General features: G+C 42.8%; 1 protein-coding gene across 5 annotated transcripts in view; it reads left to right on the top strand.

Moving 5' to 3' along the window:
• IQCK (IQ motif containing K) overlaps positions 1-13,311 on the top strand; it is a 118,943-nt gene that overhangs the window by 8,461 nt on the left and 97,171 nt on the right. For all 5 annotated transcript variants that reach the window (XR_004281863.1, XR_004281864.1, XM_032328024.1 and 2 more), the window contains exons 3-4: positions 613-742; positions 1,688-1,785. Coding sequence is in view for 3 of the 5 variants with exons in the window: in XM_032328024.1 (XP_032183915.1) it covers positions 613-742; positions 1,688-1,785 (228 nt within the window). In the remaining 2 variants the exon portion in view is untranslated. The remainder of the gene's footprint in view (positions 1-612; positions 743-1,687; positions 1,786-13,311) is intronic.

The raw sequence follows: 13,311 nt of genomic DNA, 5'->3' as shown, positions 1-13,311 counted from the left end.
TTTCTCCTCCTCTCCTTTCATCTATCAGCTTGGCCAATCCTAGGACTCATTGGAAATCACTAGAGTCACTGGCAAGGAGAGAGAACTGGATAAAAAACAGGGTGGGAGTGGAGCTTTATGTATATTGAAAGGAGCAGAAGCAGGAGGAGGGGAAATGTAGACAGCAGGCCAGTGGAGCCCCAGCTGGATTTTCACTTAACCCCTCCTGTTTATCATTCTTTTTCTCATTCCCATCCTCTGAGGGGATTAAAGCCTTCTGGAATTTTGTTGGGAAGAGGGACTCCCATCCACTGGCACCGTTTCCTCTTATGGATCCTGGGTTACCCTTTCCTCTCTTCCTTGACCACAGGCTTCATCTCTTACTTTTGGAAATGTTTGCAAATCTTGCATCCAATAATGGTTCTCCTGTTCTTTTTCTCTATTAGGGCTTTATTCCTTGATTGTCATTTCTAGGTGTCCCAGAAGGGAAGAGGGCACAAAGATTTGTACTCATTGTGCCCCTTGAACCTGAAGTTAAAACAGAATTTTATCCTTTGTTAGGTTACACAGGAAAATACAGTTATTTAAACTATTTATATGAATTGATTCCACCCCCCACCCCCCCGCCATCAGGTTTCACCATTAGAGGAAACGGTTCTCCATGGCTTCAATACAGAGCACGTTTATTCAGCTCCTCATTTGACCATGGACTCGCATGTACTCTGTCCTCAAGTCAAGTTGGAAACAGTTGATCCAAAAACCTGTAAGTAAGGGAGATTTTTAATGTGGGACTTGTAATATTGCAAAACTACAGGGTGGGAATGGGGTGGACAGACCTCAGGGAGACCACAAAAATATGAAAGAATATCTTCTTATTTTAAGTTTAATTTTATCTTTTGTTTCTTTTTAATACGTATCAGAATTTTCTTATATTTAAAAAAAAAATTTTTTTAAGTAGTTTCCATGCCCAACATGGGGTTTTAACTCGTGACCCTGAGATCAAGAGTCACATACTCTACTGACTGAGCCAGCCAGGCGCCCCTTAATTTTTATTTCTAAGAGAAGTAACTTTATCCTACTGGTTTATCTTTAAGGATGAAATATAAGAAAGATGATAAATAACAGAAAGCATACCTTGATTCTACATTCAAATCAAAGGGGGGAATCTAAAAGGTGGATGAAAGTATCACGCTGCCCTGTCTTGTGGGTTAAAGTCAGAGGTGTAGACTTTCTCCATCTTCTCCCTGGGGCCAGTTCCTCAGGCCCTCCCTGGGGCCAGACCTCTCCTACCATTTTGTTCTGTTCTCTCTGCTAGTGAGCTTTGGGCCTTGGCAACCACCACCACCATTATTGTGGACATAATGCCCCATCCATTGTACCCCCAACCTGTTTCTCTCCTCCTTGTTGCTACCACACTTCCCTTGCTTATTGTCCCTCCAGCCACGCTGGCCTCCTTGCTGTGCCTCTGGCCCCAGCCCTGTGCAGGACCCGGTCCACATCCTCGCCAGTCCACAGAGGCTCAGAAAGATATTTTCAGTTTCTTGAATAACACAGCCCAACTCAGCAGTCTGAAGTAAAATGCAACATTTAAGGTCCTGTTACTTCACGGACAGTATCTTCTTTTGGTTCAGAAACAAACATTTCTCCCAGATTCATCTGGGCCATTTGGGATTTTTAGTAGGATTTTTTGTTTGTTTGTTTGGTTTAGGTTCCCCCAAGGAATATCTGGAAACATTCATCTTTCCAGTTCTGCTTCCTGGAATGGCTAGCCTGCTTCACCAAGCAAAGAAAGAAAAATGTTTTGAGGTCAGTTGCTCTGTGGGGTTTCTTTATTTCTAAATGCTTAGTAATTCATTTTTATCAGATGGGACCTCATTATCTCAGGACCATCAAGTGGTCATTCTCAAAACAATCCCTTTGGGACGGAGAGCTGTGTTTCGGTCACTCACTCAAATGCAGCGGTGACATCTAGTTGTGCACACACATGCACCGCCATCTGTCTGGCCACTTGGCTCTGGAGAGGTTTTCCGCCTTCTTGGCCTCCCTGCCTGCCCTTCTCCTGGGCAGCTGGCATCTACTAGGTTTATTGGTTCCCACTGACTGTGTATGACGGTGAAAGCTCGCCTTCTATTTTATCTGATTCTGGATTGATCTTCCCACCTCTGGCCTCTCCATACTCCACTTCATGCTCAGTATCATGCGTGTAGCTTGTTTCAGGAGAGCCTGACCCACTGTCAATGCTCGCTAAGCATTACTCGTGGTCACACTGCAGCCAGCTTTCTGTGTGAACAGAGTTCGAATCCTGGAGCACCCGCCCGTAAATACCCCTGTGGGAGCACCCTCTTTTCTACGGTTGACAGGATACTTGAGGGTGCGTGTGTTCCATGCACAGTTTTGAATACTAGAATTTCGGATGGCCTGCATGAAGAGAATAAAATAGCAACAATATTTAATATTGACCAAGTGCTTGCTCTGTGCCAGGTGCTTTGCCTAAATGCTTTACCATTCACTATTTCATTCAGCCCTCCAACGGCCGTAAGAGATTCCTTCTATTAGTGTCCCCTATATTTTACAGATGAGGAAACAGAAGAACAAAAAGATTTACAAAGGGGATCAAGATGAATTTGCAGAGTTAGAATTCAGATCCAAGTTATGATTCAAAATGATACTTAAAAAATCGGCAGTAACTGCAGTGCAAATCTCAGTCAGCTCGCCACATCCCAGGGCCCTCAGCACTCACAGCTAATGGTATCAGCTCTCTGGTTACCCTTCAGCACAGTCTGTCTCTGAGAAGAACTGCGTGTCACCCGGATGGTGCTTTTATATACTAAGGAGACACCCATAGCCTAGATAATCCTAATTTCATCCCTCCTAAATGATGGAAGTTGGAAGCTGTCCTCTAAATAGCTCCAGGAAATGCCGATTTTTTAAAACATCCAAATTTGTTTTCTGAAGAACAAATTTGGTTACTTGCCATAGGTTATAAAATCTGAACTTATTATATTTCTTTTCATTTGCTCATTTGGCTTCTCCTGAGGGCTAAATGTCCATCCCCCATTCATAACTGACCTTCCCCCCCCACTGTGTGCTGTTAACAGGTGCAAAGTGCAGCCGGGTGGAATGGTAGTGAGCCCAGGGACCAGACAGCAGAGCCCCTAGCCTGACCCTGCCATTGTCAGGGGCTTTGTCTCTCCGACTTCAGGTCCTGTTGCTAAATGAGGGAGACCAGACTATCCTACAGGTCACATTTCAGGGATCTTTTTTTTAAATCTTGTTGTTGGCCATAGTATATTCAGTGTTCCATGGCTTTTATGAGTTGAACAAAGGATGGCACACAATGATTAAACAATGACATGAGCACAGTGGAATAACCTGTGTTTGAATATGCATATAGAATATCCAGAGACAGAGTAAGTCACCCAAGTTCAGTTCTGTTCAACAAATATTTATTAAATCCTACTGTGTACTGATGACTGGGCCAGACCCTAGGAAAGGACACAGAGAGGACCAGCTATGGCCTTGTCCTCAAGAAAACCACAAACAAGGGATGCCTAGTCGGTTAAGCATCTGCCTTCAGCTCAGCTCATGATCCCAGGGTCCTGGGATCAAGCCCTGCCATCAGGCTTTCTGCTCAGCAGGGAGCCTGCTTCCTCCTCTCTCTGCCTGCCTTTCTGCCTACTTGTGATCTCTGTCTGTCAAATAAATAAAATCTTTAAAAAAAAAAAAAAAAAAAAGAGCGGACATGGGGAAATGAGAGTGGATCCAGGAGCCGTGAATGCACGTCTAGACCTTGGTGCAGCTATAGTCCACTGTGCAGACTTTGTTCTGATTTCTTCAACTGTTATTCTACTCATTTATACCCCTTCAGAGGACACAGAAATCAGCTGAAAGGGCAGTAATTAAGATTTTACATGGAGGATTATATCTCTACTGTTTGCCCATAAATAATTCTGTAATGAGGGGGCTAGAAACAGTTTCCAGCCTCCAAGCAATGATAAAGTGCTTTTAAAGAATCAGAGAAATTTCTATTTGTATTAGAGATTAATGAGGCATCCTTGTGCCAACTCATATTTCATCTTTGACGTCCTGCAGATGAGCTGCCGCGGGGACTAAATGAAATCAGTCTAAACATCAAATGCTGCAGGGTGTTTGAACGGAGCATTGAAGTTTAAATGTCGTAACCAGCGATCAAGGAATGTAGAAAATACGGGTTCTTAAAACCATTAGCTTGCAAAAATTGATAAACTTTCAAGGCAGCCAGACACACTGGAGTCCCAAATCCTGCTCAACTGCTTTCCATGCAGTGGGACCCTAAGTGATCTGTGAGCCTCTTTCCTCCCGTATTAAAGGGATGGCAGAAAGAAAAAGGGGGAGGGGGTGGCAGAAGTTCTCCTGTTACAGGAGGATGAGGGGAAGTACTTAATGAGGTTCACAGGCACCAAAGAAGGTTAGCCTTCCCTTGGGCTTTGCCCAGAAGCTCAGTGATTTGAATACTACAAATATGCAAGCTGGGTGGCTTACCATTAACTTCTTTTTATTTCCTGATTTCGGATTTCTTAATTAAATCTAATTCCTTCCTTTTTCACCCTCTGGTCACGTAGTCTTTTGTGGGTTATTTTTGAAGGCTTGAAAGTTGCAGAAACATTTGTCAGACTGAGCGGAGCTCCTCTTATCCAGATCTGCACAACAGATTTGCATTTTCTCAATTCAGCTGTTCCTCACATCCTGTCAGTGGGAATAGATGCTTAAACTGAATGATAACCAGCCTCCAGCCAAAATTACATAACTGGGGCATTCTTATCTGTCACCCACAACTGAACTCGCATCCAAATGACTCTTAAACAGCAGCATAATTCATTGTTTATTGGGGCCGCTCAAATTATATCTTGAAACAGCATTTATATTAGGTCACTCAAGAAATAATTGCTGATTTGTATTTTGCCCTTAAAATGCTGACTTATAGTTAGGTTTCCTTGCTTTTGTTATTTTCTGTTTTGTTCTATGATGTAGCTCTAGCAGCGCCTGGGACGTGGTAGGGAGGGACCCACTAAATATTTGTTGGATGAATGAATACAGTTCCTCAAAATTCAGGGCCAATTTTTAAGATAGCAGTTAATTTATGGGAGCGCTTGTCACTTTGTGCTAGCTGTTACACACAAGAGCTGATTTACTAACTATACCTGTGGTGTCTCGATTTACTACCTCTGGAGGAAGATAGACTGTAGAGTGGCTTCCCTTAGAGCTAGAGCTGGGTGAGAAGCAGTCCTCTAAAAATTGAAGGGACCTCCTAGCAGATGGAGAGCCAGAGAGTTGAGCAAGAAGCTGGAATTGAAGAATAGTAGTTTCTGGGGCACCTGGGTGGCTCAGTGGGTTAAAGCCTCTGCCTTCGGCTCAGGTCATGATCTCCGGGTCGGGATTGAGCCCTGCGTCAGGCTCTTTCTGCTCAGCAGGGAGCCTGATTCCTCCCTCTCTCTCTGCCTGCCTCTCTGCCTACTTGTGATCTCTGTCTGTCAAATAAATAAAATCTTTATTTGTAAGGGCACTTTAGGGCCCTTACATTGTTCTAAATATTTGATCTAATGAAACTCATTTCATCTTCCCAGCAACCCTCCAGTGTGGGTGCTCTTACTTCAGTCTTCAGATGAGGAACCTGTACTGCCAAGGTTAACCAACAAGCTCTGGAGAACAGCTAGTAAGTGGCTGTAGAGCCAAGATTCAAGCTGAGCAGTGCTCTGCTTCATGAGTCTAGGAGTTTGACATCAGACCACGCTGGTGGTTGGTCCAATGGCTTGCCAAAAGCATGGGCCACATTCTGATATGAAAGATGGGTCTGGAATCCATAGGAAAAAAGGAGTGAGAAGCAAGGCAGGTATGGGGCAATCACCCAGACCAGGCCTCATGGAGGCCTCATGGGGTAGAATCCTTCATTTAGATTGTCTCATGAGGACCGTAACACTCCAAGGAAAACTGGAGGGAATAAAACGAGGGGCGGGGGGGCGGGTAGGGGTGGAGAATAATGAATGGCATCTCATTACTATGCCAAAGAGCACTTGGCCAGTTAGACAAAGACACACACACACATACACAAAAACACATGAAGCAATCTATGGTACATGGGCCAGTGGTTCAGAACCGGGCCTCTAGAATCAGGCGGGCTTTGCTTCCAACATGACTCTTCCAACCAGACAAGCTGTGTAAGCTTAATGCTTTTTATATTGATTTATTCATAATTCAGTTCCTTTATACACGTCATTTTCAATATTACAAATTGAATTCTAGTGAAATTCGTAAGATCCTAATCAAATAGTTTGTTCATCATTAGATATTTTAATCTTTTCAGTGCTCAGAATAAAATTCAGTTTATTTAACAAGCAGGTATTTCTCTAGTCCTTAATTTTTGGAGGCGATTACAATTGGGAGACTAAACCTTAAATGAATGATTGAATTATCTCAGCCTTAAGATTAAATGAAGACCCTGTGCCTTTCTTGAGTTGAATTTAACAAGTGAAAGAGCTTTCTTTAATCCTTCCCCAGATAATCGTTTTCAGCTACATATGAAAAGGTTATAGAAATCCTCTTGTACAACTCCTTGTGAGTTTTCCTAATGACCCAGTACGGCCAAATTCAGTCACCTATTCCAGGGACAGAAAGGAAGCCAGAACGGAGGGAGCAGAGCACGCGAATGAAGGTGTGCCTGGGTGGCTCACTTGGTTAAGTGTCTGCTTTTGGCTCAGGTCATGATCTCAGGTCCTGGGATTGAGCCCCGAGTCAGGCTCCCTGCTCACCAGCAATTCTGCTTCTCCCTCTCCTTCTGCCCACCCCCCATTTATGTGTGCACATGCACACTCTCTTACTCTCTCTAAAATAAATAAATAAAATCTAAAAAAAGAAGAAAGAAAGTTCACAGAGATGTAGGTGGTGTCTGTAGGGCACTGAAGTGACCATCTATAAAGAAAGTTAATGGGCCTTTTAGTTTTGCTGTGAAATTAGCTGGACGCTAGCCATATTTTATATTGTGTTCAACAACCATACTTTGTGAAAGATAAAGGGAAATGATTACTTTGTACAAGTAGTTGGTGGAAGTACATCTGTGGATTGACAGTAGTTACTGTACAGTCATTTCCTGGGTATATACCGACATATGCAGAACACAGACCAAGCCAAAGGTAAATGAATATAGATGAAGGAACCTCAATTTGTTTAGCCAGTAAGCATAGAGTCACGTGTCAGCTGGACGAGAGATGAAAATTGGGAGGCCTTTGCTCCAAAGTATTTTGGTAACTTGAAAATAAGTGTGAATTACTTTCATAATTATAAAAATTATTAAAAGTTATAAATAAATAACATTTTCATTTTTTTAAAAGATTTTATTTATTTATTTGATAGAGATCACAAGTAGGCAGAGAAGCAGGCAGAGAGAGAGGAAGGGAAGCAGGCTCCCCGCTGAGCAGAGAGCCTGACGCGGGGCTTGACCCCAGAACCCTGGGATCACGAGCCGAAGGCAGAGGCTTTAACTCACTGAGCCACCCAGGCGCCCCTAGATAACATTTTCAAACCCATCTGTTTAACTTTGCTCCCCCACCTAAGTGATTTTCTTTCTTTTTAATTTTCACTGACACGCTGAGTAAATCACTCAGCTCCTTCTTTTTACCATGTGTTCTATCTTTAACTTGGGGTACTTTGGCACTGAAATCCTCCGGTACAACTCCTTGTGAGTTTTCCTAATGACCCAGTACGGCCTAATTCAGTCACCTATTCCGGGGACGGAAAGGAAGCCAGAACGGAGGGAGCAGAGCACGCGAATGAGCTGGGAGGTGACGTGGCCAAGGTTGCTCTGTAGTGGCCACATCGTATAGGCCAGTAAAGAGTGTGAGTTTTATTTTAGGAGCGGTGGGAACTCATCACAGCAGTGGTTCTCCACCTTACTGGGCCCAATACCCCCTTGTCGCACTTTATAGAGCCCTCTTCGGGTCCTGAAAGGAAATGCTTAGATAATATTTACTACCTACTTAACAGTTACCTGATTGCTGTGTTGTTGTATTATAAACAACTTGGAAACTTTACAGCTAAAACAGTAATTTATTATTTCTGTGGGCTGACTGTTCTCTTGGTCTCACCTCCACTCACTCAGGGGACTGCTTTCAGCAGGTGACTGGGCAGGGCTGGGAGGCCCAAGCTGGCCTCAGGCACAGGGCTGGAGCCTGGGTGCTTGTTGGCTAGCCACATGCCTCTCATCCTCTAGTAGGCCAGCCGTGCTCCTGTACAGCCTGGTGGTTTGGGGACAGTGTTGCAAGAGGGCAAAGGCAGAAGTGTGACGCCGAGGCTCTGGAACTCCAACAGCATCCCTTCCACCACATTCTGTGGGTCAAAGCAAAGTGCCACCCAGGTGCCCTGGAAGTCATATATGTGTGTGTGTGTGTGTGTGTGTGTGTGTGTGTATAATTGGTACTACCCATCTGGAGAAAAATTCGGCAAAACCTAGTAAAATTGAAAATATACTCTATGACATAAAAATTTTCCTTCTAAATCTGAACTATGGCTAGAAAAACTCAGTCTTTGTAACAAGAAGCTCTGAAGAAGAACATTAAATGCAACATTGGTTAAAATATAAAGAAATGGAAATGACCTTAAAGTCCATTAACAGGACACTGTATAAATAAACTTAAAAAGAAAAAAAAAAACAGCTTTACTGGGGTGTCTGGGTGGCTCAGCGGGTTAAAGCCTCTGCCTTCAACTCAGGTCATGGTCCCAGAGTCCTGGGATTGAGCCCCACATTGGGCTCTCTGCTCTGCAGGGAGCCTGCTTCCTTCTCCCTCTCTTGCCTGCCTCTCTGCCTACTTGTGATCTCTGGCAAATAAATAAATAAAATCTTAAAAAAAAAAAAACTTAAAAAAAAAAAAAAAAAAAACTTTACTGGGGTGCCTGGGTGGCTCAGTTGGTTCAGCATCTGCCTTTGGCTTCGATCATGATTCCAGGTCCTGGATTGAGCCCCGTGTTGTGCTCCAGGGGCTCATCAGGGAACTTGCTTCTCCTTCCCCCTCTCCCTTGCCACCCCAGCTTGGGCTCCCTCTCTCTTTCTCTCTGCTGTCTCTCTCTCAAATAAATAAATAAAATCTAAAAAAAAAAAAAAACCCCAGCTTTATTGAAGTATAATTTAGATACCATAAAATCCTTTCATTTCACCCAAGCGTCCATCATGAATGAATGGATTTTTAAAATGTGGTATATCCATACAATGGAATATTATTCAGCCTTTAAAAGGAAGGAGCTCTTCTTGTCCTATGCTACCACATGAATGTACCTTGTGGACATTATCCTAGTGAAGTAAGCCAGTCACACACAATACACACACACACACACACACACACACACACACACACACAACATGGGTTCAGATACAAAGTATGATTTATATGTATGATTCCGCTTACATGAGAGGTACCTAGAGTGGTCAGATTTGGAGACAGAAAGGGGCATATGGTTGCCAGGGCCTGTGGGGAGGAGGGAATGGAAGTTGTTGTTTAATGGGTAGAGTTTCAGTTTTGCAAGATGAGAGAAATTCTGGGGATGGGTTACACAATGTGAATGTGTTTAACACATCTGAACTACAGCTAAAAACTTGTTAGGATGATATTATGTATATTTTACCACAATTTAAACAAGCAATTTTTCCACTCATTTTAACTGGAGCAAATTTATAGAGTTATGCAACCATCACCATAATCTAATTTTAGAACATTTTCATACCCCCTCCCCCAAATCTCTTCACTTCCACACCTAACCCCAGGCAGCAGCTAACCTACTTTTTATCTCCATAGATTTACCTTTTCTGGACATTTCCTATAACTAGAATCACATAATAGATGGTCTTTTGCGTCAGGCTTATTTCACGTCATCCAGTGTTGGAGAGGTTCATCTCTGCTGTGGCTTCGATCAGCACTTCATCTTTATTGCTGCATGGTATTCAATGGTATGGATATACCACATTTTGTTTGGGGTTGTTGTCCTTTTTGGCTATTATGAGTAATGCTGCTATGAACATTTGCATATAAATATTATATGGATGTATATTTTCATTTCTCGTAGATATTGAGTAGAGGAAACTGGGTTTTTACCTGACCTTGTTATGTTTGAGTGAATATTATAGCATTGAAGTGGGTCCAGACAACAGATCCCAATTTCACATTTTGGAATTTAATACCTAAATATGAAATATGGCTCCAAAGTAAGGGCTATTTCTTAATCATCTACTAAGCAATTAATCAGTGGTGACTGATGGCATTCCTTTATAGAGTACTTCCTATATGCCAGGCATTATTTCACATTGCAATCTTATTTAATCATCACAGCAACCCTTGGAATGGGTGGTTTTACTGCCCCCATTTTGTGGGTGAGGAAACAGAGGCTCAAAAAGTACCCCCATTCACAAGGTCACTCAGAGGAAGAGCCAGGGTTGGAGCCCAGGAGTCTGGCTTCCAAGCTAGGCACTTAGTCCTACTGTAGCAATGCCCCCTAAGCTGAGGTTTCAGTGACCTATGGTCACACGTGTTCCAGAAGCAAGTGATGCTCCTTCTAATGGTCATCAGAAGATCAATAGTAGCCTAACATCCCTCCCTCGTTCACCTCATTTCATCTTGTAACACAGACATTTCATCATTTCACATCACTAGAGGAAGAAGGGTGAGTACAGGACAATAAGATATTCTGAGGCATAGGGGCGCCTGGGTGGCTCAGTGGGTTAAGCCTCTGCCCTCGGCTCAGGTCATGATCTCAGGTTCCTAAGATCGAGTCCCACATCAGGCTCTCTCCTCTGCAGGGAGCCTGCTTCCTCTTCTCTCTCTCTGTCTGTCTATCTGCCTACTTGTGATCTCTCTCTGTCAAATAAGTAAATTCTTTAAAAAAACAAAGATATTCTGAGGCATAGAGAGACCACATTCACATGACTTTTATTTCAGCATATTTTTTCAGCATATTGTTATAGTTGTTGTTGTCTTACTGTGCCTAAGTTACAAATTAAATTTATCATAGGTATGTATTTATAGGAAAAATATAGTACATGCAGAGTTCAGTACTGTCCACAGCTTCAGGCATCCACTGGGGTCTTGGAAACTACCCTCTGGATAAGGGGGGCCTGCTGTATGTCAATAACTCTGTTAGTGTTGAAAATACTTCCCTTTGGGGCTCTTGGAATTGCTGTCAGATCCAGTTTGTAAACCATGCAAGAAAATCTTATTATAACTTTATAGTCATGCTTCTTTTCTTTCTTCCTTTTAACAATGGCAGCATTGATCACTTCATTCCCAAACTTGGCTAGGAGTTGCTTTTGTTTCTAAAAATCAAAGTCATCCTCCAAAGACAAGACTTTAAAAAGAAAGTCAACAGGCTCTGACCTGAGGGTGACCCCATGGTTGTCTTACAATATAAAGGGCAGTAGCTTTGTGACAGCATTTTCCTTTTCTGCTCTGAAGCTTTGTCCTCTGGCTTTCAGGGGCATGGCTTTTTGCCAGGTGGCTGTGGTAGCATTCTTGACGGGCTGCTACTTGGGGAGAACACGACCATTTGGCCATAAATTGCATTTCACTTATTAGACATGGCATCAGTTAACGTTTGCTATGTAACAAAGTACCTCAAAAGTTAGTGGCTTAAAACAACAACTTATTTAGTTCACTCTCCTACAAGGCAGTAATTTGGGCTGGGCTCAGCTGGGAGATTCTTCTGGCCTTGACTGGGCTTGTTCACGTGTTTGTGGGTAACTACTAGGCAGGCTGGGTACCAGCTAGTCTGGGATGGCCTTAGCTGGGATGCATCATCTCTGTTCGACTTGTTTGCTCAGCTTCCATCAGATGAGCCCTGGATTGTTCACATGGTAGCCGGGCAGGGGTGTGAGGATTCAAGTAGAAGTTCTCAAACCCTCTTGAGCCTGAGGCTTGGAACTGGCACACTGTTATTTTCATGGCATTATATTGGCCAAAGCAAGTCACAAGTCCAGCTTGGATTCAAGGATTAAGGAAATAGCCTCCACCTCTTAATGGGAAGATCTATAAAGTTACCCCACAGAGAGTGTGGATCCAGGGAGGGGTAAAGACCAGTGACCCTTTTTGTAATTTACCTCATATGCTGTATTAGAAATAGTATGGATCTGACAGCAGGTGACAGGTTTGACTTCTGGCTCTAGTCTAGTGACTTCAGGGAAGCTGCTTGTTTCCAACTCCCTCCTCTCCTCATTTGTAAAGAACAGGTGGGATTATTGAGAGGGTTAAATAAGGCAAGGTGTGAAAGAGCAAACCCGAGTCCAGCCGGGTTCAAATTCATACTCTTCCATCTATGAGTAAAGAACTTTGGGCAAGGTATTTAACCTTTCTATGTCCCTGTTTCCTAATCTGTAAAATGGGAATAATAGTAACAATAACAATAACAATAATAATAATGTGTAGCTGTCATGAGGATAAATGAGTTCAGTAAAATTTAAAAGAGTGCCTGGCACAGAGAAAACAGTACACATTAGCTGTTGTGAACACGATTAACATAATGCCTGGGAAACAGCGAATCTGCAACAGAAATGTTACTCCCCAGGGTCCCAACTGGGTGACCCATTGTTGCTTGAGTAAATGGAAGGTGGCATCCTTGTTACTAATTTCTGGGTATTACAGATGGCCAAGGATGGACTTTCCTCATCATACTAAAAATACTAGGGCCTTTTAAACATAATATATATTTGTAAAAATCTAAACATAACTCTTGGAAATAATATGGTGAGCTCAGAACCTGAGAAAGCAGTATGAAAGCCCTCCAAGGCTGAAGAAGCTGCTAGAATCACTGCCACGGTGACCAAGAAAGAAAGGAAGACAGCTAGTGTCCCAAACTTCTCTTGAGAATTAATGTCTAAAGGACTGGGAGCCATTTTTTAAAAAATGAAAAAAAGATTCAATTGATTCTTTTTTAAAAGAACCAACCTTAGGAGTGCCCTGGGTGGCTCAGTTGTTAGGCATCTGCCTTCAGCTCAGGTCATGATCCCAGGGTCTTGGGATCAAGCCCTGCATTGGGCTCCCTACTCAGTGGGGAGCCTGCTTCTCCCTCTCCTGCTCCCCCTGCTTGTGTTCCCTCTTTCCCTCTCTCTCTCTGTCAAATAAATAAATAAATAAAATCTTTTTAAAAAATTAAAACTATATAAAAGGACCTCCTTAAATTAAGTCATTGACCCTCTTGGTTGTTTTGAGAGCCGCAATTTCTCCTGCTACTTTTGAGGAACAAGAAACCTCAAATCATAAACTAATAACTGATCCAACAGATGTTCAAACTGTTAATGCCTTAGAATAATAAAAGGGTTACCCA

Source organism: Mustela erminea, chromosome 20, assembly GCF_009829155.1.
Source record: "Mustela erminea isolate mMusErm1 chromosome 20, mMusErm1.Pri, whole genome shotgun sequence".
Taxonomy (NCBI): domain Eukaryota; kingdom Metazoa; phylum Chordata; class Mammalia; order Carnivora; family Mustelidae; genus Mustela; species Mustela erminea.
This window is presented reverse-complemented; position numbering and strand designations above follow the sequence as displayed.